This window comes from Leptodactylus fuscus, chromosome 5, assembly GCF_031893055.1.
Source record: "Leptodactylus fuscus isolate aLepFus1 chromosome 5, aLepFus1.hap2, whole genome shotgun sequence".
In the NCBI taxonomy this organism is placed as follows: domain Eukaryota; kingdom Metazoa; phylum Chordata; class Amphibia; order Anura; family Leptodactylidae; genus Leptodactylus; species Leptodactylus fuscus.
Window position 1 is genome coordinate 209176208 of NC_134269.1, and position 26045 is coordinate 209202252.

The 26045-nt window shown below is 44.7% G+C and overlaps 1 protein-coding gene across 1 annotated transcript; it reads right to left on the minus strand.

The window, feature by feature from the left end:
- Positions 1–2332: 2332 nt before the first annotated feature.
- SMC1B (structural maintenance of chromosomes 1B) lies at positions 2333–25789 on the minus strand. Its single transcript, XM_075275912.1, has 24 exons — positions 25594–25789; positions 24169–24281; positions 23441–23644; positions 18394–18632; positions 17743–18001; positions 16597–16737; positions 16408–16490; positions 15984–16191; positions 14803–14988; positions 14539–14718; positions 13657–13803; positions 13436–13573; positions 13003–13119; positions 12393–12499; positions 11892–12033; positions 10752–10897; positions 10478–10631; positions 10034–10132; positions 8310–8466; positions 7100–7254; positions 6000–6151; positions 5658–5727; positions 4854–4964; positions 2333–2431 (listed from the first exon to the last, which is right to left on the minus strand). Exons 1-24 carry the CDS (start codon positions 25766–25768, stop codon positions 2333–2335), a joined length of 3582 nt encoding a protein of 1193 aa, XP_075132013.1. The 5' UTR covers positions 25769–25789.
- Between the last annotated feature and the right edge of the window lie 256 nt (positions 25790–26045).

The following is a 26045-nucleotide window of genomic DNA, read 5'->3' on the forward strand; positions in this document are numbered from 1 at the left end:
TGCAGGAAAAAAACGCAATGCGTTTCCACCACAGGCGGTTACATAGGACCTTAACCTAAAGAAGTTTTCTAAAGAACTCAGATTAGACTTGTATCTTCTATGGTTGAATGTGACTTGAGATATGTAGTACAAAAAGAAGAGAATGCGGACAGACCAGTTTTTGGGTTGATCTGTTGCACTTTTATATGTGACAATGTATCAGTTCTTGTACAGCAGGTGTATAAGGACAGACTGGGGGAACTGGCTTGTAGTGTCTATACAAGAATCACACTGCTATATACCATCACCTCTTCCTTGGGATAGGTTATCAAGCGCAGAGCCATGGGGACCCAATGTTCCACGTATGAGCTTTGAGCGCTGCTTCTACCCACAGGCCACAGTCATTGGTCACAACCTCATAGAAGTAAATGGAGAATTGGTCACAAAAGGACACTGGCACTCCAATCAAACTTCAGTCCCACAGATTGTACAACCCCTTTATCTCATCACCTACCAAAGACTAGGTCTTATGTTATTTAGCCTGGAAATCTCCTTTAATAAATATTCGGTGGGGACCCCCCAAAGATCTCCTGCAGCGACTGACTACAGGTCACAGGACGGCAACATCACAATCATTGCTCACATGGCCTATTTGCAGCTCAGTTCCATTCAAGTTAATAGGGCTGAGATGCAATACCAAGCACGGCCACTACACCATGTACAGCGCTGTGCTTGAAATTCAGGGATGGGGCCATTGCGGACACTTTAAATAGATAATGGGTGCGGGTGCTTGGTGTTGGACCTATCCTACGAGCAGTACAATCCTGGCAGACCTCTGTGACACAACAGCGGGGATCTCAACGGAACAGCTCAGGATCAGTGAAGTGTGAAGGTTAGACCCCCCCCACTGAACATAAAGTGATCGCATATTTTAATAGTATGCCCATCCCTTTAAGAGTTACAGATCACCAATATTAAGTGTGTGTATATATACATATATATATATACACACACACACACATGTATACATATATATATATATATATATATATATATATATATATATACACACACAGTATATATAGTCAATACCATATTTCATACATTTTATGCCTCCCAAACTTTTACTCCTCCAACAATTCCCCTTAAGTGATCATTAGGTACGAGCTCTATTCTTAGACTAGGTTCACGCACAAGAGTTTGGGGAAGAATTTGAGGAGGAAGTCTTCCGCTTCAAATATCTATCCAAGCACCAGGGTCAGGAACCCTCAGGGGAAAGCCACAGCAGAGCAAAAAACCCATAGGCCCCTCCTTGCTGGTGTAAGTTTTGCTGACATTTGTGTCACGTTGGAGATATCCCTACACGTGTCCTCTTCTGGAAAAGTCTTGAGGCCTCCACAAAAAAGCCACTTGTGACTATTTAAAAAAAAAAAAAAGTGACCCCGGACCACTGTACAGTCCTTGTACTCCGGTCACTACTGCGGTTCCATTAAAACTGGTCTCGTATGTTTAGTAATGGCTCAGACTTCCACAGGTCCTAACTTTGGGTCATCTGCAAAAATTAGAACCTCTCTCTGTTAAGAACATTGCAGACCTCTGAGCCTTGTATCTGCAAGATGTGTCCTGAGCAGCAGCAAAGAGCTGAGACGTCACTCCTGTAAGATATCAATGCAGGGAGCAGCTGTGGCTCCACCTAGAGGCCAAAAGGCTGAACAGCAGAAATGAAAATCACAGTCTTACATTCCCAGTTGCTGGTGTTTTCGCTCCAGGGACTGACCTGTGCCCCCGTATAGGTCGACCCTGTTTTTTATGTGCATGAAAATTAATACGAAATTTAAGGGGGTGGCCGGGACCTTAAGTAGATCGATACTGATGATCCATCCACAGGACTGTTCAGGCGTTTGACATCTGGATCCAGGTTTTGGCTGCCGAAAGCCATATACTAAGTATAGCTGGTAGCCATCCTGCACACTGTATACAGATTCCGGTCACTACACCGTATACTGAACTGCAGCCCCGTTTCCATTCACTTGAATATGATCATATAGTATATGGTTTTTGGCAGCCGAAACAGCTGATCGGGAGGGGTCCGGGTGATTGTGATGAGCGATCCTCCAGGACTACGACAACCCCTTTAATAGTGGGACAAAATGATAACAGGAAATACACACTGCTCATGAAATTTTGTTAAAGATAAATGAATACAAACGTCAACACAACTAAAAAGTAATTAATAATTATAACTAATACGGGAACAACTTGTTCCAACATCCCCAAATGCCTGCAAATAAGTAGAACGGCGACTGACAGGAACCTGAGGTGAACACAAAGGTGACGAGAGGAGCAGCAGGACTTAGGGTTTCTTGCCAGACTCCTTGTCTTCCTCCTCCTCGTCATCATCTTCATACACAGTGAGATCCAAAGTCAGAACCTGGCTGGCTAAATCTTCACTCTGGGGAGAAAAAGAAGGATAGAAGACGTAAAGGGGTTTCCTATAAAAAGTCATTACCTATCCACCGATATCAAGCTCCCTCATCTTTATATAAAAAATAAGAAGTGTGCAGCAGCTGAGGTGTGTATGATGATGTTCTGCAGCAGCTGAGGCGTGTATTATGATGTTCTGCAGCAGCTGAGGTGTGTATTATGATGTTCTGCAGCAGCTGAGGTGTGTATTATGATGTTCTGCAGCAGCTGAGATGTGTATTATGATGTTCTGCAGCAGCTGAGGTGTGTATTATGATGTTCTGCAGCAGCTGAGGTGTGTATTATGATGTTCTGCAGCAGCTGAGATGTGTATGATGAGGTTCTGCAGCAGCTGAGATGTGTATGATGAGGTTCTGCAGCAGCTGAGATGTGTATTATGAGGTTCTGCAGCAGCTGAGGTGTGTATGATGAGGTTCTGCAGCAGCTGAGGTGTGTATGATGAGGTTCTGCAGCAGCTGAGATGTGTATGATGAGGTTCTGCAGCAGCTGAGATGTGTATTATGAGGTTCTGCAGCAGCTGAGGTGTGTATTATGAGGTTCTGCAGCAGCTGAGGTGTGTATTATGAGGTTCTGCAGCAGCTGAGGTGTGTATTATGATGTTCTGCAGCAGCTGAGGTGTGTATTATGATGTTCTGCAGCAGCTGAGGTGTGTATTATGATGTTCTGCAGCAGCTGAGGTGTGTATTATGATGTTCTGCAGCAGCTGAGGTGTGTATTATGATGTTCTGCAGCAGCTGAGGTGTGTATTATGATGTTCTGCAGCAGCTGAGGTGTGTATTATGATGTTCTGCAGCAGCTGAGGTGTGTATTATGATGTTCTGCAGCAGCTGAGGCGTGTATTATGATGTTCTGCAGCAGCTGAGGTGTGTATTATGATGTTCTGCAGCAGCTGAGGTGTGTATTATGATGTTCTGCAGCAGCTGAGGTGTGTATTATGATGTTCTGCAGCAGCTGAGATGTGTATTATGATGTTCTGCAGCAGCTGAGGTGTGTATTATGATGTTCTGCAGGAGCTGAGGTGTGTATTATGAGGTTCTGCAGCAGCTGAGGTGTTTATTATGAGGTTCTGCAGCAGCTGAGGTGTGTATTATGATGTTCTGCAGCAGCTGAGGTGTGTATTATGATGTTCTGCAGCAGCTGAGATGTGTATGATGAGGTTCTGCAGCAGCTGAGATGTGTATGATGAGGTTCTGCAGCAGCTGAGGTGTGTATTATGGTGTTCTGCAGCAGCTGAGATGTGTATGATGAGGTTCTGCATTAGCTGAGATGTGTATGATGAGGTTCTGCAACAGCTAAGATGTGTATGATGAGGTTCTGCAGCAGCTGAGGTGTTTATTATGAGGTTCTGCAGCAGCTGAGGTGTGTATTATGAGGTCCTGCAGCAGCTGAGGTGTGTATTATGATGTTCTGCAGCAGCTGAGGTGTGTATTATGAGGTTCTGCAGCAGCTGGGGTGTGTATTATGAGGTTCTGCAGCAGCTGAGATGTGTATGATGAGGTTCTGCAGCAGCTGAGATGTGTATTATGAGGTTCTGCAGCAGCTGAGATGTGTATTATGATATTCTGCAGCAGCTGAGATGTGTATTATGATGTTCTGCAGCAGCTGAGGTGTGTACTATGAGGTTCTGCAGCAGCTGAGATGTGTATTATGATGTTCTGCAGCAGCTGAGGTGTGTATCATGATGTTCTGCAGCAGCTGAGGTGTGTACTATGAGGTTCTGCAGCAGCTGAGGTGTGTATTATAACCTTCTATGCTACTCTGTGTATAAATATGATGTGTCACAGCCAGTTCTGTCGGAGTATTCGCTTATCTCTATATAGTTCTCTGTTCCTGATATTATTGGGGTGATCTTTAAACAATTATTAACACAAATGATCATGAGAAACGTTTATTGGCACATTCTTAGATCTAATATTCATCTTTTTACTTCATCCTGTCACTCATGAGTTAATGTTCCTCTCCTGTCACTGCTCCCTTGTATGTCAAGTGTTTTAGTGTACGAGGCATATAGTCGCACATTTTCTCTATTCCGTTCCCCCCTCACCACTTTTCAGCATCACAGCATAAATGATACTTGATATCTACACTAGCTCTGAGCAGACCTAGATCTCTCTCCAGGCAGAGGGTGCACATCACGTATGAGGCGGTATGTCCCTTGTCACCTATAAGGTGCCCCCTCTGCCGGCGCTGGGGTTGTTACTGCTAGTCCTCATCAATCTCCCCATTGTGCTTTATTATACAAATGTATTGTCTTCCAAATATACAATCTTAATAACACATAAAAAAACAACAACTAGAAATTTGTCTAGAAATGAGTGCGGCGATGAATCTCTCCTTCCAGTAATGTGTATATACTATCTCCTGTATACGGACGTTCGGCCAGTTCTTACCTCTGTGCACACTCCTATTAACGCGTCGGCCTTGGAATAAAACTCTTCTTTCAGCGATATCACCACCATCTGGAAATACTCTCTGGACTGTTCTCTGATGTAACTGGTGACCTAGAGACAGATACAGCGGGGTCACTACAAGGCTCTGGTCACATTGGATTGGAGGATTGTGTTTTAGGTCACTGTGTAGTCAGGGGATAATCCACTGCCCAGAGGCCATTTTGCGGTTCCCTCTACGACGACCAAGATGACCAAGGAGTGTCGCACAGTTGTACTGGTTAGCCATGACTATAGAATAGGATAGAGCAGCTCTATATAACGTGTTTGATTCCCCCACTCGCAAAAGGGAAAAGCTTAATTTTGTTTTATTTACAGAAACAGCGCCATATACCAAGTAGTGGCTGTGGCTGGTATTGCAGCTCACGGCTATTCACTTGTAGTGACTGAAATACCGAGCACTAAACGTACAGCGCTGTGAGAGTTAATGTTCTTTTTTGGAACTCCTTAGGATTGTCCATCAATATATGCCTGGGACCTCCACAGATCAGCTGGTTGAAGAGACCACAGCCTATAGGTAAGTACTGCGGTGTCTACACAGAATACCAAGCACAGTACCATACATTATATAGTGAAGCTCAGTCCCATACACTTGAATAGGACTAAGCTGCTGATGTACCATGTGACATCATCGGCACAGGAAGGGGCTATCGCCACTTCAAACCACTGACCAGTGGGGGTCCTGGGTGTCGGACTCTTACCCATCACATGAAGAGGCAATGTCAGATTTAATACATAGTGACTTACTTTGCCAATATTACTGTTGTCCAAAGCTGCATCGACTTCATCCAAGACAAAGAAAGGGGCAGGACGAAAGCTACAGAAGAGAGGTGGACTATCAGTATATAGGTGGACTATCAGTATATAGGTGGACTATCAGTATATAGATGTACTTTGGTAGGGCGTTAAATCCCCATTTATGTCATGCGGAGCGTCCAATCTCCTGTACTGTATGCAAATGGAAAACATTCTGTCCAACTGCTGCCACCACTAGGGGGAGCTAACTTTGTAAATACAATAGACAACATGCTCCCCCTAGTGGTGATTGCAGGGATATTTGATAACCACAGTACATCGGATTGGTCTTACCTGTGGATCGCAAACACAAGAGCAAGTGCGGCCACAGATTTCTCTCCTCCAGACAAGTTGTCCATCGGCATAAACCGCTTTCCTGGGGCGACACAGTTATAGCCAATCCCATCAAGGTAAGGCTCCTCCGGATTTTCAGGACTAAGGAAGGCCTAAGAAAAGGAGATTTAGAACGTCTATCTCACTCCATGCTCTGTATTCAGAACGGCTCAGGTTCTGTATGGTTCATGGTTGGCAATGATTCAGATGGAATAGGGACTATAAACAGGCCTGGGATAAGATGTACCACCACCTAATACACGGAAGGAACAGGGACTATACATAGGTCTGGGATGTATGTACCACCATCTAATACACCCCTATGGTGGGGCCTGGCGTATATTGTGCCTACTGTAAACTGTGTGTGGCAACCTAATGGCATTTTGGAAGAAGATCTTCACTGTTAATGAGGGCTGTAATACTCCTGCGACTGCCGCATTCCCTTGACCAGCGATGTCTTTACTAGAGGCCGTGCCCGGTACTGCAGCTCAGTCCCATTAAAGTAAGTTGTATTGAGCTGGTTGTGGCAGAGTTGGTTGTGGCAGATGTGTCCACCTGTTAAAGCCCCCATACACATCAGAGAAAAGATGGCTGAACCCTTGGCTGGTTGTCTTATGTGTATGGTTGTCTCCAGTTGGTAGATATTGGACATGTAGAACTGGAATGATACTACCTAGGAACTGAAAGCCATTGTTACACATAAGTACAGTATATACTATACTGAGGGGGTTCCCTTGATCCCTTTATAAGTGACCTGTATACCTATATGGTTGATGGGTCACATGGTACGGCAGCAGCACAGTCCTGTTCAATACCCAGCACAGCCACTATGGCATGTGTGGCACTGTGCTCGGTACTATGAAGAAGCTTGTATTCTGCTGCCCATACCTGCTGCATTCATACACACAGCGGCGTCACTGACTACTGGCAGATATCTATTAATTTGCAGTCTATTGATCACCTCTACCTATTCAGCGATGTCATCCATTACGTCCTCTGTTACTTATCATATGCTCTTTACTTTACGGTAACTAAACACAGTAACTAATAACGGGGCAAACCTGAGCGCTGGCATTTCTGCAGAGTTTCTTGTAGATCTCATCGATCGCTACAGACACGTGCTCAAAACACTGGCTAAAGAGCTCGTATCTCCTGAGCTTCACCTGCTCAAACTCCCTCCTACACAGACTCGCTTTCCTTCTGCTGGCCTCAAAAGCTAGGGGAGAGATAAACAGACGGACCGTCAGACGGGAATGGCGGCGTCTGACCGCTTACCTGGCGACTAAGGTGCATTGTACCACATCTCTATTCAGGTCCACGTGGAAAGGGGTTTTCTGGGACTTACTGAGCGATCACCTAGTCTTAGACCCTTGAGTGCCGCTTCCGAATTACAGGTCATGTGACAGGTTCATTGGTCACGTGGCCTGTTCACACAATACAATGTGCAGCACTGTGCTTGGTAAGCAGTGAGGCGGCCGCGGCGCTCGTCTCTACAAGGCAGCCATCGGATTAGTAATCAGTAAGGGAAGGTTCCCATTTACGTCTGCTCTCCATATTATAGTCTATAGGGTTTTATGGTGCAGGCTCCCCATTGTTGCAGATGCAAACGACGGGGAGCCTGCCCGCTAACACCCCATAGACTATAATGGGGCCGCCAGGTGTTCTGCAAGACTTTTATACCTATTGATTTTTGGTCGAATTTGCGATGGAATCTCATGCTCTGACGTCGATGTGAGCGAAGCCTAATATAAATGTTGATGGGGCCCAGAAAACCCCTTTAACCCTTTCTCAACATCTGTAATGGTATGACGGATTCCAGTTCTTTAAAGATGACAGCCACCCTAGCCACTGGGTGGGTCTCTGCTGTATTACACCAGCGGAAACCCGGAACTTATACTATACATTATTCCCCCCTGAAGTGTTCAGGAGCCGATTCCCACCGGCCCCATGACTTTACCATTGCAGGACGGCTCCCGCAAGCCATCCTATCCCTATGACAGCCAGGAGTCTAAGAAAGGGTCCCAGGCCTGTCATACAAAGAAGTACCACATTGTTCTCCCATGGGGGCCAAAACAAGTAAAACATACTGTAGGCTGAGGTAGGTAACAGATACCATAGATGAACCCCTGCAGCACACAAGGTTAGCGTGTACATCCCAATCTAACCCATCACATTATGTGCGTCTTCAGTGTGTCGCCCTCCGGTCCTGACCATACATACACAAAGCCTTTATAGGCGATCGAAATACAAAGTTATTACAATTCGTTTTACCGTCTGCAGTTTCTTGGAACCTGCCGGTGACGTTTTGCAGTCTTTCTACGGCTTTTAGGTTTGGAGCGGACGTTTTCAGGAGGTTGTTCTCGTGGCCGATACATTCCTGACGCATCTTCATCAGTTCGGCAGATATTTCGTTGTCTGTTGTCAGGTTCTGTATCGATGAACAGTTCAATAAATACACAAATTAGAGGATTTTTGTTACTATAAAGGAATAATAATGAAAATCCCAAAGTATTTCAGTCCATCCCCTAAAACTGCTTGCTGTCAGCGAATGAAAACACTATGGCTTACATGCCTTTATAATACACGTAACAAGGATGTTACCTGCAATGCCCGCTTACTGTGCAACTACAAGTCCCAGGTTACCATCCTGCTATGTGAAAGCCAACAATGGGATACAATATCTTCACCTTGGTATCTCGTACATACACAGAACATGACTTTCATCTATATAGGTCCATCATTTCTATACGGATCGGCGCTCCCTGCCCTGCATGGTGGTTAAAGGGGTCTTGTGGGACTTTTATATTGATGGGTTGCCCTTAGGTTATATAGTGCTGGGTGAAAGACCCCCCACTAGACAGATCGGCTGGCTCAGTGTTCGGTCAAGCACTGTGGCCACTTTATTGATTACCAAGCATAGTGCCATAGACATAGTAGTGGCTGTGCTTGGTATTGCAGCTCAGCACTATTCACTTGAATGGGACTGAGCTGCAACTCTACTGAAGAATGTGACAAATCATGTGTCTGACCCCACCAATCACATATTATTGGTTTATCCCAAGGACAGGTCATCAAATCCCAGAAAAACTTCTTTAAATGATAAAATTCTGCCTGTATAAGCAGACATCACATGACCATGGACCGTATGTCACATGACCATGGACTGTATATTACATAACCATGTCCATACATCACATGACCATGATTGATCTGTATCCACAGGGTGTAAGCAGAGTGGATGAAGCAGAGATCTAGAAAACCGTGAGGAAATGATACAGAAAGTATATTGGAAAATTGTGCAACTTGTCATTCTACAAACAATAACACGTCTCTTAATATTGGTCTAAAACTGGACAACCCCTTTAAGCACACCACGCTTGCCTGTAGAAGGCCTTTCTATACTTTATGTTACAGATAAAATTTGCTCGAATAGATAGAAGAGCAGACATTAATCCACATATCTATAACTCAATCTACCTATGGGAGACGTCAGCTCTATAGTTATTAATGTCCTATGACGGATGAGAGCAACGGACATTAATGGCTCTTATCCCTCTAGGGTTCCTTCACTCTAATGTAAAAAGGAAGCGTTCTTCTGCTTCTTCCATTTTTCACAGAGTAAAGCCAAGCAGTCACCATTAAAGTTCATTGCTCTCATCCTATGATGTCATATCCTGTTATGAGATATGTAAAGTCTAGAGATGAGCGAGTACTGTTCGGATCAGCCGATCCGAACAGCATGCTCCATAGAAATGAATGGATGCACCTGGTACTTCTGCTTTGACGGCGGCCGGCCGCTTAACCCCCCGCGTGCCGGATACGTCCATTCATTTCTATGCGAGCGTGCTGTTCGGATCGGCTGATCCGAACGGTACTCGCTCATCTCTAGTAAAGTCTAGAAGATTTGCAACGAGTGTATATACTGTAACTGATACAAAAAAATAAATGTAAAAACAGGCCCCTCCCCTTTTATACAGATACATCAACGCCTATACCTTTAAGTCTTCAGACAGGTCACTATAATCGATGTGAATGTTCCTCTCTCTTTCGTAGATGTCGGCGGTGGCCGGGGTGCTGTCACTTTCTGTGTCCAACTGAAACACAACACCGCATTATACTCGCCAGTAAGATACATAAGGGTTAGATTTTTCGTAGGCCACTCTTCATACATCAGACGTGCCTTGCCCCTGTTGAGGTTCCGGCCTCTTCGTGAATCGTGCTCAGGCCTGTGAGCTATGTTAGGATCTGGTATAACTCACGCCAGATAACTAGTATGATATGTCAAGTAGTGAGTGAGGTGCAGAACGGGGGATGTGCTGCACCTTTCGCACTTAGAGAAGGCCTTGTATCAAAGAGGCGACTCATTTACGCCCATATACTTCAGAAAACTGATGTAGATGGGTTAATGAGTTTGGTAATTAATATATTTTAACATTTACCTCCATTTCCGTTATATCATCCAGGGACCCGGCGAGGAGATTAATCGGCAAATCCTGCACCTTGCAATCCAGAAGTAAGTTGTGTCTCTCTAATCTTCTCTGTTCTATCTTGCTCTCCACTACCATGGTTTCTTTCTGTTTCTTGCCCACGTCCCTAAAGGGAACATTAATCATGAAGAAGGTGGTATACAGATATCTACAAGCTCGGACACCTTTGTATCCTAGAGATCCCAGACATGTGAGATGCCACAGTACTGGAGATCCGGCTCACTACCTGTTTATACTCAGGAGATTCTTTCGCACGTCTTCGACAAACTTCTGAGCGTCCCCGACTTCTGACTTTTTGAGCGTCGCCTGATTTTTGAGCTGCTGCTGTTCAGATAAAGCTTCATCCGCAGCAACGCGAATTCTTTTCTCCTCCTACATGATAGAAGTCAATTGATTACAGTGAGAAATGTGAGTTTATGTGTATTGTATAATAGGATGGGATTATATAACCGTATTACATTGGGCTTCTCGTCTGGGAATAATAGCGCTGCCTGCGACCTATCCTCAAAGGGGGCTAGTTGTAGTTTGAGAAGGTTCCCAAGCTATACCCCCAATGGCCACCACCCAGCACACCTAATATTTTTATCGTCTCCTACAATTCTTTCTGAATTGGTGGCCGCCATACGGCTAACATGTAAGAGGGAGACTAAAGCTGCTCTACTACTAAATCAGTACTGAAGTCCCTTCATTCTCTGGATTGGTAGGGGTCCCAGATGTCAAACCCCCACCAATCACTAACAATATATCATCACTTTAGAAGATGGGGGTACTCCGGTAACACAAAGATATCCTCTAGCCCCACAGGACAGGGAGTAATTTGCTGATCGGTGGTCCAAGCGGTCCAATCACAAAAACTATGGTTCTCTGCAATGCAATTTTGAGAAGAGCAAGGGACCGAGAAGCCGCCACCATTCCATTCATAGTGGGACAACTGGTCATAGTGGAGGGCTGTATTTTGGCTGTCTCTAGCTTTCCTGCTGGAATAAATGGATCTGTCTGCTGTTCCAAAGCGCCCCAGTCCTGTAGACAGATCCCCACCAACCAGCAAGTTACCCCTGATCCTATAGACAGGGGGAACATTGTGTTATCAGAAAACCCCTTTAACTGTACACATAGCCCCAGACGTCCAGCAGATGTCTTATGTGTCAGGGACAGAGACGTCTTTCACGTGGTGTTCTCTATTGACCGAGCCTTTACTACTTTCATGCTGCAGAGGAAACTAATATTTACATTTCCATTCCATGTTTTAGTGTCGTAGACTCAATATTGAGCTCAAAAATAGCAAGTCAGACGTTTTCAATGTGGCAAAAGTGACTATCCCGCAGCTGGAGAGTAGGACGTCTCCTCGCACAGACGTGTACGCTACCTTCTTCAGCTTCTTTATTTCCTCCTCTTCTTTACGCAGACTTTCCTTCAGCTTTGTCATCTTTTCTGTCTCTTTCTTCACGAGTTCCCGGCTGTATTCCAGCTGAATTTCTAAGCGGGTTTTTTGGTTTTCAAATTCCAGCCTAGAAAATGGCAACAGGAGAAAATCGATATAAATGTTCCGAACGTCACTGTACAATGCAATGCCCAGATCCGGGGAACTTGGTTTGCCTTCCATCAACAGCAACTAAAGCGGACCCTACATCTTAGACAGTGGTTCAACCTACAGCGAGTCCTCCCAACCCGACCCTAATGCTCGTTGTTTCCGGTCGTGTACACAGAAGTAGCTTATGGCATATAGAGGAATCCGCTGGGGGACAATCAGGACGGGCCCCATAGTACAGAGCAAACAGCTGGCCAATCCTGTTACAAGCAGTGGTTCATCTAATCCATATTGGCACCCTGTATTAAGAACTATCTATGGGATTTCAGATAAATTTACCTCTTTTTATCAGTTTCTTGGTGTTGCTTTAAATACTCCTCCTCATAGTCCCGAATGTTAAGCACACCGATCTCTTCACAAAAACTTCTGAACACTTCATCCTCCACCTTAAGGAAAGATATGAACATATTGGACTGTGTTAGGCCTAGAACCATCTGTTCTTTCATGTCCTCCTGCACATACGGTTTTATATACCGCTAGATTGTCAGGAACGCCCTTCTGACGGTGTGTAGAGATCAGTGCCAAAACTAATGGCACCGATATCACCAGCCACGGGGGAACAGAACGGGAAAGCCGACAACGCTCTGCTCTGAATTCAATGCAATGCTGGATTTGTAGCAGCACATAAAACCGCATGTGCAGGAGGACAGGACAGGAAAGGTTCTCTTTAAAAAAAATAAAAAAAAAAGAAGAGGAAGAGGAAGAAGAAGGAGGGAGGATGATCTTAATAAAAATGGAAAGTTTATTTCCATTTTATACAGGAGGGTGAATGCAGACGTACACACAAAGTAAGGGTTCTGCATTTGAATGTCCGTTGTTCTTATCCTGTGATGGATGACAGCAATAGACACCAGTAACACCCTAATATTGTAAAGACATATTGAGTAACCTTGTTCATTTGTTCTTGAAGGTCTTCAATTTCGATTCTTCTACTTTGAAGCTCTTCCTCTAACATGGTGATGTGGGAGGCGATGTTCGAGATCTCACTTTCTAGCCTGGATCTTTCCTGCAGGTGAAACGTATCAGAAAAATTTTTCTTTAAATAAAACATGAAGATGCCAAAATGTCGCTCTGACCTCCTACTGAACAGAAGGTGTTGGACAGTCTTGGTGAAGATACTATCTGAGGATATTGGCTAAAGGGCGGATCGCTCGGGTTCTGACCAGCGGAATCCGCATTGATCAGGGGAACGGTGCTGAACTTGTGTGGAGATCGATGCTCCGGAGCACGCACCCTACCACTCCATGGAAAAAATATATAAGACATATCCCCCTTTGAGACCCTCGGTTTCGGCACAGTGACACGTAGTAAGGTTTCATTACCGCAAAGCAGCTGCCGAGACGTTTCTTCTTAATGACTTCTAGCTCGCTCTGGGAATACTTCAGGCGAGTCTGCGTTCCTTGTATCTGTGCCTGGAGTTCTTTTAGATCGCTCTCCTTCCTCCGCACCTTCATTAAGTCCTAAGTTACAAGGAAAAATAAATAAGTCAATAATAGCAATAAATAGAACAAAAGGAGGTGATAAAGTAGCGGCGCGCACTTACCTTCAGCTCGCTCATCAGAGAATCTTTCTTTTCTTTTAACTCATTGATGGCTTTCTCATCCCAGCGTTTCGCTTTAAATCGTAAATCGCACAAACCTCCGGAGATCACCCCAGATTTCAGGAATAAAGTTCCATCCAGAGAAAGAGTCTGGAAAAAATAAAGTCATTGATATTACTTAAGTAGAACAGGTTTTAAAAAAAACTTTCTTAGTCATTTGTTCCAATGTATATTTTATGCCTATCAAATACGGTGGGGGAAAAAAGCGGAAAAAGGAAGCCATTGAAGTCAGTGGGAGGCTTTTTTTTTTTCCATGTGGATTCTGACACGGATACAGCGTCAAAATCAGCGCCAAAAACCTCTGTGTGAATGGATCCTTACAGGTCTGTTGACCAAATACTTATTTTCCAGCAAAATTTCCAAATAAATTCTTTCCAAATCAGACTGATTTTCTGAATTTGTCTCCTCATTTTGTCTCTCATAGTCGAGGTCACCTATGATGTCACTTACATCCCTGTGGGAGAACTTGCACAATTGGTCGCTGACTAAATCCTTTTTCCCCCCACTGTATAAGATAAATTTCTGAATTCTGTTGGGAGAATCCCACCAATTGGGAGAGCAGGACCCCATCACTATAGGTCTGCTTTCCATGGACCGCTATGATGATTTGTTGCTGTCCGTCATGTATCCTTATACAGTACCTGACACTAACGGCTTATATGGCAGACGGCCCCATGGGAATGAACGCCATTTTTTACCGCACCAACATATAAACTAGAGATGAGCGAACACTGTTCGGAACAGCCGTTCCGAACAGCACACTCACGGCACGCTCCCATAGAAATGAATGGAAGCGGCTGGCACGCGGGGGGTTAAACCACTTACTTTGAGCCTCTGAGGTCCGTCGAATGCGAGATGCTTTGCTTCCTTTACCGTCTCACAGACCAGTCCATTGCCACAGACAAACTGGACGACTTTTCTCAGTGACGGGCTGGAGCATTGCACCACATCGATCATCATCTTTGCTCCTTTTATGTCTCTCAGCTTTTCATTGATGGGCTTGATCTGTACATAGACATACGAGCCGGATTATAACGCTGCTGTGATCCTATCGCTCTATTATCTTAGCTCATGGCTATGACAACTTACTTCCAGGTAGTCCAAGGAAAGGAAAGTCTCTGGTTCTGCCCTTTCTTCTTTGAGGAAGCGAATGCAGTCTCTTGCTACCTTTTCGGCAGACACGACAATGGCGTTCATATATTTGCCAAAGACTTTGGTAACGGCAAGTTGGTATTTTTTATGGATGGGGTGACACAGCTCAAATAATCTACCATACTGGAAATGAAAAAAAGCAGGGATCGTCCAGTGCAGAATTGATATACTATATATACAGTATGTGGATAGGTCATCAAGATTTAACCTGTGGGGGTCTGAAATCCATATTCGGTACCACTCATCTAACTCGTAGTCTCCAGCACTAGAACCTACACGGCATAGAATATCGATAGTACTGAAGTAATAGCTGCAGAGCTGCCGTACACTGAGGTCACAACTATACAGGTCGTCCTCGACTTACGACGTTGATACATTCTTACGCGTCGTCGTAAACCCAATTTTGGTGTAAGTTGGAAACATACGTAACTGTACCATACGACACTGCGTAGGAACGGATCAACGTGATTTAGTGTGCAGCGGCTCGAGGAAGACTGTACCATATACAGTACAGTCTTCCTCGGTTCCGAGCCGCTGCACACTAAATCACGTACTGTACAGAGAGAGCTGGCAGCTTGCTGTTACGAGGGAGCTTACTTTTTCTCATAGGAATGCATTGACCAGCGTTGATTGGCCAGTGTAGAGCATTCGGCCAATCAACGCTGGTTCTGCCAGAGGCTCGTCTGTGAGGAGGCGGAGTCTCCATTGTGGTCTGATATTAGACTCCACCTCCTGGCCAGCGTTGATTGGCCGAATGCTGTACACTGGCCAATCAACGCTGGCCAATGCTTTCCTATGAGAAAAAGTCAGCTCTCGCATAAATGCAAGCTGCCAGCACTCCCAACTAGCAAGGACCTACTCGCTCATCTCTAGTCATAACCACGAAACGTCGTAACCCGAGGACTACCTTGTATAGAGGACGGGGCTGCAACACTGCACCTATTATTTTATTAGAAGAGGGGGGGGGTCCAAGTGCCAGACCCCTACCAATGAAACACTGATGACCTATATTCAAATATGAAAGACAAGAAAAAAATGATTCCATATCTTAATGCTCAGCACCAGTCGCACAGATAATTTGGGGCTGCACCACTAACACTCGCCCTATATGTTCTTACCACAGAATCAGGATACATTCTTTTCATGCTCTCTAGGATTTCGGCTTTCCTCTTCTGACGGCTTCCTTCATGGTAATCAATGCGGGCGTTCTGGAGTTCGCTCATGGTGCTGTTCAGCTCCTCATTGACCTCAGACATCCTCTGCTTTCCTGTTTCGATTTCATGGACAAGTTGTTCCTCGTGGCTCCTGTGATCTTCCAGAGCTTTGCTGTAAAACATGTTCCATACAAGGATCAATAACAATAAGGAAAGCCCCTCCAAACAAACAATTAAAGGGGTTATCCACCTTTACAAAATTGCTGCTCATCTGCCATACTTTCAGTAGTATTGTATTTTGGGTATTGCATTCAAGTGTCTGTGAGTGTCCACCAGTCCATTAGGTGGATACAATACACAATACACTGCATGCCAATGAAATACATACATGCACGTGTTAATGTAATCCTCTAGCTTCCCTGCACGCCTGTGGTGTTCTTCAATCTGCTCCTCCACACACTTCTTATTCCCCTGCAAATAGAGCAGGAAAGTCGTCCGTATTAATACAGCCATAACTATCACAAAGCGATCTGGCTCCAGCAGTGTGAACTACCATGTAGGAAATACCATGTCTCACCTCTATTTCTTTCTGTCTCCTCTGGTCTATGGTCAGCTTCTCTTGGTTTGCCCTTTGTTCCCATTGCAGTTTTTCTAGCTGTTGCTGCAATATGGCGCTCTTCTTCCTTGCGGCGTCCTTCAATAGCTTGTACTGATCTAGCTGAAACGGCAAGTATTACAATGCGTGAAATTGTTCAGTGATACTGACTTCATGAACAAAATGAGCTCTTTGGAGATATGGGAACGTTGTAGCTTACCTCTTTGGAGCAATGACCACATCCTTATTGCTCCTAAGAGCTCATTTGCATATTGACAAAAACAAATATCGTGACAAAGGAGACCGCAATTTGCAAGAGGTAAACACTGTGTGATTCAGGTAACAGTAACCTATCTATCTGCAGTGCTGGGGTGATATGCTGGTTCTGGTGACAGTAACCTATCTATCTGCAGGGCTGGGGTGATATGCTGGTTCTGGTGACACTAACCTATCTATCTGCAGGGCTGGGATGATATGCTGGGTCTGGTGACACTAACCTATCTATCTGCAGGGCTGGGGTGATATGCTGGTTCTGGTGACACTAACCTATCTATCTGCAGGGCTGGGGTGATATGCTGGTTCTGGTGGCAGTAACCTATCTGCAGGGCTGGGGCGATATGCTGGTTTTGGTGACAGTAACCTATCTATCTGCAGGGCTGGGGTGATATGCTGGTTCTGGTGACAGTAACCTATCTATCTGCAGGGCTGGGGTGATATGCTGGTTCTGGTGACAGTAACCTATCTATCTACAGGGCTGGGGTGATATGCTGGTTCTGGTGACAGTAACCTATCTATCTGCAGGGCTGGGGTGATATGCTGGTTCTGGTGACACTAACCTCTCTATCTGCAGGGCTGGGGTGATATGCTGGTTCTGGTGACACTAACCTCTCTATCTGCAGGGCTGGGGTGATATGCTGGGTCTGGTGACACTAACCTCTCTATCTGCAGGGCTGGGGTGATATGCTGGTTCTGGTGACACTAACCTATCTATCTGCAGGAGTAATATGCCAAGTTCTGAGGAAACACTTATTTTACAAAGCATAGAAAAGATTACCTAATATAGTGAATGAAGTAGACGGGACGACGTGACTTCATCCAACCCCATCTAATAAGTAATCCTTCTATTACCTGACTTTGCTCCAACTCGACATCAACCTGTCTTCTGGCATTTTCCTCCTCGACCCTCCTCTCGAATTCTCTCCAGGCCTCCTGGACTGCCTTGATTTCCGTCTCCAGTTCCGCAATCTCCTGCTCCAGCTTATGGCAGCGCTTCTCATTATTCTTCAAGGTAGATTTTGTAGCCTCGCATTTCTTTATTTGGTGGGCAGTATTTTCTTTGGCTTTTATGTACTGAGGTCTTACACTATTTAGTGATAGCTCTTTAATTCTATTAAAAGAATAAAAACAGAATATTGGCTGCAGTGTTTGGACGAGCGCCATCATCTCTTCTTTGCTTATAAAGTGCAGCACCGTACATTGTATAGTGGCTGTACTTGGTACTGCAGCTCAGCCCCATTCATTTGAATAGGACTGAGCTGCAAAAAAGCCATTTGCCTGATAAAGGGGTGACATCACTGGCCTGTGAACTGAAGGTGGCACTACTGGGGTGTGCGTATCAGAAAACCTTTGGCATGATAGTCATGTCCTACCCTTAGTATAGATCATTAAATAGTTCAGTCCTGGAAAACCCTTCTGTAGCTACGGCCCCAAAACACAGCGTCAGAATCCCTTTAGTAATAGCTATGAGATAGCTTCCTATACTATTACGTATCCACTTACTTTATTTCTTTTTCAATCTGTTGCAGTTCTCTGCTCATCCGTCCTAGATCTCTCTTGGCCGTCTTCAGCTCGGATTCACACTGTGTGAGCTGCTCCTTCTGGCTGTTTGTATCCAACTGCTTTTCTTCTAAGTTCCTTAATAGAGATTCCAGTTTATTCTCATTGTAGAACAGCTGGAAGAGCAGGAGCTTCACTTTGCTGTCACGCACTTGGTGTTGCAGTTTCTTGTAGGTATCGGCCTGCAGATATCCAAAATAATGTGTAGATGATGGACGGAGAAAGAGGCAATATACTATAATAAGCCCGAGACTACGGACAGAGGCCATATACTATAATAAGCCCGAGACTACGGACAGAGGCCATATACTATAATAAGCCCGAGACTACGGACAGAGGAAATATACTATAATAAGCCCGAGACTACGGACAGAGGAAATATACTATAATAAGCCCGAGACTACGGACAGAGGCCATATACTATAATAAGCCCGAGACTACGGACAGAGGCCATATACTATAATAAGCCCGAGACTACGGACAGAGGCCATATACTATAATAAGCCCGAGACTACGGACAGAGGAAATATACTATAATAAGCCCGAGACTACGGACAGAGGCCATATACTATAATAAGCCCTAGACTACGGACAGAGGCCATATACTATAATAAGCCCTAGACTATGGACAGAGGCCATATACTATAATAAGCCCTAGACTACGGACAGAGGAAATATACTATAATAAGCCCGAGACTACGGACAGAGGCCATATACTATAATAAGCCCTAGACTACGGACAGAGGAAATATACTATAATAAGCCCGAGACTACGGACAGAGGAAATATACTATAATAAGCCCGAGACTACGGACAGAGGCCATATACTATAATAAGCCCGAGACTACGGACAGAGGAAATATACTATAATAAGCCCGAGACTACGGACAGAGGCCATATACTATAATAAGCCCGAGACTACGGACAGAGGCCATATACTATAATAAGCCCTAGACTACGGACAGAAGCCATATACTATAATAAGCCCTAGACTACGGACAGAGGAAATATACTATAATAAGCCCGAGACTACGGACAGAGGCCATATACTATAATAAGCCCGAGACTACGGACAGAGGCCATATACTATAATAAGCCCTAGACTACGGACAGAGGAAATATACTATAATAAGCCCGAGACTACGGACAGAGGCCATATACTATAATAAGCCCGAGACTACGGACAGAGGAAATATACTATAATAAGCCCGAGACTACGGACAGAGGCCATATACTATAATAAGCCCTAGACTACGGACAGAGGAAATATACTATAATAAGCCCGAGACTACGGACAGAGGAAATATACTATAATAAGCCCTAGACTACGGACAGAGGCCATATACTATAATAAGCCCTAGACTACGGACAGAGGAAATATACTATAATAAGCCCGAGACTACGGACAGAGGAAATATACTATAATAAGCCCGAGACTACGGACAGAGGCCATATACTATAATAAGCCCTAGACTACGGACAGAGGCCATATACTATAATAAGCCCTAGACTACGAACAGAGGCCATATACTATAATAAGCCCTAGACTACGGACAGAGGCCATATACTATAATAAGCCCGAGACTACGGACAGAGGCCATATACTATAATAAGCCCTAGACTACGGACAGAGGAAATATACTATAATAAGCCCGAGACTACGGACAGAGGAAATATACTATAATAAGCCCGAGACTACGGACAGAGGCCATATACTATAATAAGCCCTAGACTACGGACAGAGGAAATATACTATAATAAGCCCGAGACTACGGACAGAGGCCATATACTATAATAAGCCCGAGACTACGGACAGAGGCCATATACTATAATAAGCCCTAGACTACGGACAGAAGCCATATACTATAATAAGCCCTAGACTACGGACAGAGGAAATATACTATAATAAGCCCGAGACTACGGACAGAGGCCATATACTATAATAAGCCCGAGACTACGGACAGAGGCCATATACTATAATAAGCCCTAGACTACGGACAGAGGAAATATACTATAATAAGCCCGAGACTACGGACAGAGGCCATATACTATAATAAGCCCGAGACTACGGACAGAGGAAATATACTATAATAAGCCCGAGACTACGGACAGAGGCCATATACTATAATAAGCCCTAGACTACGGACAGAGGAAATATACTATAATAAGCCCGAGACTACGGACAGAGGCCATATACTATAATAAGCCCGAGACTACGGACAGAGGCCATATACTATAATAAGCCCGAGACTACGGACAGAGGCCATATACTATAATAAGCCCGAGACTACGAACAGAGGCCATATACTATCATAAGCCCGAGACTACGGACAGAGGCCATATACTATAATAAGCCCGAGACTACGGACAGAGGCCATATACTATAATAAGCCCTAGACTACGGACAGAGGCCATATACTATAATAAGCCCTAGACTACGGACAGAGGAAATATACTATAATAAGCCCGAGACTACGGACAGAGGCCATATACTATAATAAGCCCGAGACTACGAACAGAGGCCATATACTATCATAAGCCCGAGACTACGGACAGAGGCCATATACTATAATAAGCCCGAGACTACGGACAGAGGCCATATACTATAATAAGCCCGAGACTACGGACAGAGGCCATATACTATAATAAGCCCTAGACTACGGACAGAGGCCATATACTATAATAAGCCCTAGACTACGGACAGAGGCCATATACTATAATAAGCCCTAGACTACGGACAGAGGCCATATACTATAATAAGCCCTAGACTACGGACAGAGGCCATATACTATAATAAGCCCTAGACTACGGACAGAGGCCATATACTATAATAAGCCCGAGACTACGGACAGAGGAAATATACTATAATAAGCCCGAGACTACGGACAGAGGCCATATACTATAATAAGCCCTAGACTACGGACAGAGGAAATATACTATAATAAGCCCGAGACTACGGACAGAGGAAATATACTATAATAAGCCCTAGACTACGGACAGAGGCCATATACTATAATAAGCCCTAGACTACGGACAGAGGAAATATACTATAATAAGCCCGAGACTACGGACAGAGGAAATATACTATAATAAGCCCTAGACTACGGACAGAGGCCATATACTATAATAAGCCCTAGACTACGGACAGAGGCCATATACTATAATAAGCCCTAGACTACGGACAGAGGCCATATACTATAATAAGCCCTAGACTACGAACAGAGGCCATATACTATAATAAGCCCTAGACTACGGACAGAGGCCATATACTATAATAAGCCCTAGACTACGGACAGAGGCCATATACTATAATAAGCCCGAGACTACGGACAGAGGAAATATACTATAATAAGCCCGAGACTACGGACAGAGGCCATATACTATAATAAGCCCTAGACTACGGACAGAGGCCATATACTATAATAAGCCCTAGACTACGGACAGAGGCCATATACTATAATAAGCCCGAGACTACGGACAGAGGAAATATACTATAATAAGCCCGAGACTACGGACAGAGGCCATATACTATAATAAGCCCTAGACTACGGACAGAGGCCATATACTATAATAAGCCCTAGACTACGGACAGAGGCCATATACTATAATAAGCCCTAGACTACGGACAGAGGCCATATACTATATAATAAGCCCTAGACTACGGACAGAGGCCATATACTATATAATAAGCCCTAGACTACGGACAGAGGCCATATACTATAATAAGCCCTAGACTTGTTTGCCATATCTGTGTCATTTCCCTTTAAAGAGTTAAACTTTTTTTTTCTATGTACAGTAAATCCCTTTCTCAGTGAATTCTTCACATCCTCCATGTCCAACATCTGGGAAGGCGCTTCCCCCTAGGCAACAGGCCCCGACAGTCATTGCAGTCCCAGAAATCCCCCCCTATAATTGGGTTTCCCAGGACTTTGATAATGTTGGTCTGTCCTTAGGAAAGGCAGTGGCCTCAGGAAAGGAAATGGGACATTACAGGTGACGTGTGCGAGCGACGTTCCTTTCCTTAGGCCATAGTGAACACGTGTGGCCAAGACTTCCACTTGAAGACAACCCTAGGATGAGCAGGACCAGACCGCTGTGGAAGACACTGGAGCGCCAGGGACATGTATGTGTTTTTTTGTAATTTTTTTTTTTAATTTTTACACCTTCCCTGGCCTCCTTGATCAAATCTCTATATCCTGGACAACCCCTTTAAAAAACTGTGAATGCAGATTACTTAAGGTTCCATCTCTGGGAGCATAAGCAATCACAAGAATGGGAGTCCAACGATGGGATCCAGCGCCATTCAGTCTCTATGGGACCGGTGTAGGTAGCCAAGTACAGTACTCAGCTCTTCTTCATCAGTCTAACAGACACTAAAATGGAGGGGGGAGAGTGCATGGGTGACTGTAATTTTATTCAAAGAGGGAACATAGGAGCCCATTCTTTTTTTTCTTCGTCTGTTTTTTATATGTAGATTGTACATGTACATTTTTTTTCCTATCAGTATGTCTTTGCAGAATGGGAGGAAATCCACGCAAATACGGGGAGAACATACAAACTCCTTGCAGGTGTTGTTCCTGGTGGGATTCGAACCAAGGACTCCAGCGCTGCAAGGCTGCAGTGCTAAACACTGGGCCACCGTGTTGCCCCTTAGAACCCCATTCTTGTAAGTGTATGTTCAGTCTGAGGAATTTGACACTGAATGTGAGGCGGATTCCATCTCAAAATCAGCTCCAAATTCCACCTGAAAACAAGGCTCCATTCATATCAATGGGAGTCAAATGCAGATTTTTTTCCTTGAGCGTCATGCTTAGTCTTTAGGCAGATTCCATCTAAAAATTCAGCATGGCGGGTGCAGAGTTTGACATGGAATATAGACAAGCGGAAAAATCAGCTTCAAATTCCTGAAGGTGAATGTTCAGCTAGGAAATTTTCCTCCATGTGAACAACCCCTAACCAGTGGGAGTCCCGACCCCTTTAAGAAACTTGCCTCTTCCTTTTCCAGCCTGGCTTGCTTTCGCTCGGCTGCTATGTTTTTCTTCTTGGTGTAGCTGAACTGAGCGTCTTCTTCGGCCTGTAACATGATTTTTTTCTTCTTCTCATACGCTTCAGCAAATTCTATGGAGTTGCTTATTTGCTCAAAAAGATGAGTTCTCTCTTTTGGCTTTTTCATAGCGATCGACTCCACTTCTCCCTGACATTGTGTGGATGGAAAGAGAAATGACAAGGGAAGAAATTAGTACTAGTCACGTACAGAACTGAACATCACCATGACCCTTGTCATTAGGGTGAGGGTCTGCAAGGAAACATCTCATGGTCTGATCCTGAGGACAATAAGCGACTTGAGATGAGCGAGTACTATACGAAACGGCCATTTCGAACAGCACGCACCCATAGGAATGAATGGAAGCAGCCGGCACACAGACTTTGCCGGCGGCCGGCCGCTTAGCCCCCTGCGTGCCGACTGCGTCCATTCATTCCTATGGGTGCGTACTGACCGAAACGGGAGTTTCGAATAGTACTTGCTCATCTCTAGTCATCAATATCTTTGCCTCACGCCGCCCCTTTAATTATTAAAGTAGTAATCTTTTCCCCACTGCGCTATACACCAGACATCCCACACACCATGTGTATTTAACTATTGTTAAAAAACGAATCCCACCCATGCACCGCCCCATAATAACTTGTTGTACGCCCTACAGCTTGCTATACCCTTACCTGAAACACTAGACAGTTTCTGGCCTTTACAATTATTCCGATATTCTCCAGCTCCAGCAGATAGGCTTCGCGCCCCACCTTGTTATTATTGAATCGATATTCTGAAGAATTCCCTAGGGAAAAAAATGTACTGTTACTATGTGGGATGTTAGACCCTTGGCGGCCACAACCACTAAGCCACCCGCCCATTGGGGCCACAACCACTGTACCGTTTACCTGACACAGCGCCATCATTTTAGTAGTGGTTGTGCTTGGTATTACTGTTCACCACAGAATCATACCACTGACCCACCGGGGTGATACATACTAGATCAACAACACAGATCGGTCAGGCTCACCTGCCTGTAACCTTTGTCCAAAATTTGTTCCCCCACTGCCAAGTAATTCATTTATTTCACAATATGTAAATGAACAGTCCGGAGCACTGAGGATAGATCCACATATGACGTCCTGACACAGACATTGCAGACCTATTACCCGTCTACAGTAGTGATTAAATTGATGTTTACAGGTCATTGCTGTGGTGGTCACTTGCTGGGATGCCATTGCTGGAGGCCAGGATACAGAAACCGAGGGGGAACCAGGATGTGATGGAACAAAAGTGGTGCGACACCAGTACCAGGGGGTATTAGGCCCGGTTCACATCTGCACATGGGTTCCCGTTCAGGGATTCCCCAAATGGAAACCTAATCCGCATAAAAAAGCAGTTACCTTAGGAAACCCGTGGACCGCATAGACTATAATGGGGTCCGTGTGGTTTCTACATGAAAAACGCGAAGAGAAAAGTGCTATAGAGGGGGGAACGAATCTCCGAACGCAGAAGTGAACCAATCCTTAGGGTGTTATTGTATAGAACAGGGGTAGGCAACCTTCGTCACTCCAGCTGTTGAAAAACTACAACTCCCAGCATGCACACTTGCTCTGTTGTTCTTGGAGTTTCCATGGAAGTGAATGGCGCACGTTGGGAGTTGTAGTTTCACAGCAGATGGAGTCCCGAAGGTGGCTGATCTCTGGTATAGAAAGATTGCGGTCAAAATTTTCAAGGGGCTCGACAACTCCTTCAAAATTAATCAGGCTGGATTCACACTTGGGTTGGAGTTGTCGTAGGAGACTTTGCCGCAGAATCCTCTTTACGATCACCGGAGAGAAAAGCCCTGCGAAGAAGACTTTTTCTCTCTGCCGATTTCCGCCTGTAATTGCTTTTTAAGCAGACCCGAAGGACGAAACCAAAAACTAGTATGAGCCTGGTGTCAGCAGATTCATCCTATGTCCTATTTGTAAGCATTTATGAGCTTCTCCTTCCTCCAAACCATGTTGTATAGCTTTATCCTTATCCGCAGAGAAGCCATCAGTCTGTACCAGGTACACGATTGGCTCCCACAATACATGTATTACCCGTCATATCTCTCCATGTATAATCCATACCTACAATAACCCTGGAGAACGTCTTCTCCTCGCCATTGTCCTCAAAGTATACCAGATGAACGCTGGCAGTGGAGGACACCGGCTGCCCCATGTTTGCTCCATGAATGAGTTCTCGGGCGCTCTTCACTCTCAGGTTAGATGTTCTTTCTCCAATGACAAAGCTAACGGCATCCATTAAATTGGATTTCCCTTAATAGATAAACACAGTAATGTTAGCTAAAGCTGAAGAGAAGTTGTGCACAGCATAGGGGAAAAGTGTCTGATCAGTGGGGGTCAGGCTGTGTTTAGTAGAAGCCGCTGACCCCTTCCTGCTCAGCGCTGGGCTATTAGATGCAACAGGTAAAAAATATCACTGTCAGAGATGACTTTGATTCTGACATCTTATCACTATTTACCACAGCAAGTAAGTGGTTAGTGAGGGGAAGGAAAATGGTGCAGATTCTGGTGCGACT

Coding starts and splice junctions, on each gene's coding strand:
- SMC1B (XM_075275912.1), bottom strand. CDS start 25,768: ATGGATGCCGTTAGCTTTGTCATTGGAGAAAGAACATCTAACCTGAGA. Junction 18,633..23,440: donor CCAGGCTGGAAAAGGAAGAG/GCAAGTTTCTTA, acceptor GGATATCTGCAG/GCCGATACCTACAAGAAACT. Junction 7,255..8,309: donor GTTCCAAGAAACTGCAGACG/GTAAAACGAATT, acceptor TCTCTCCCCTAG/CTTTTGAGGCCAGCAGAAGG.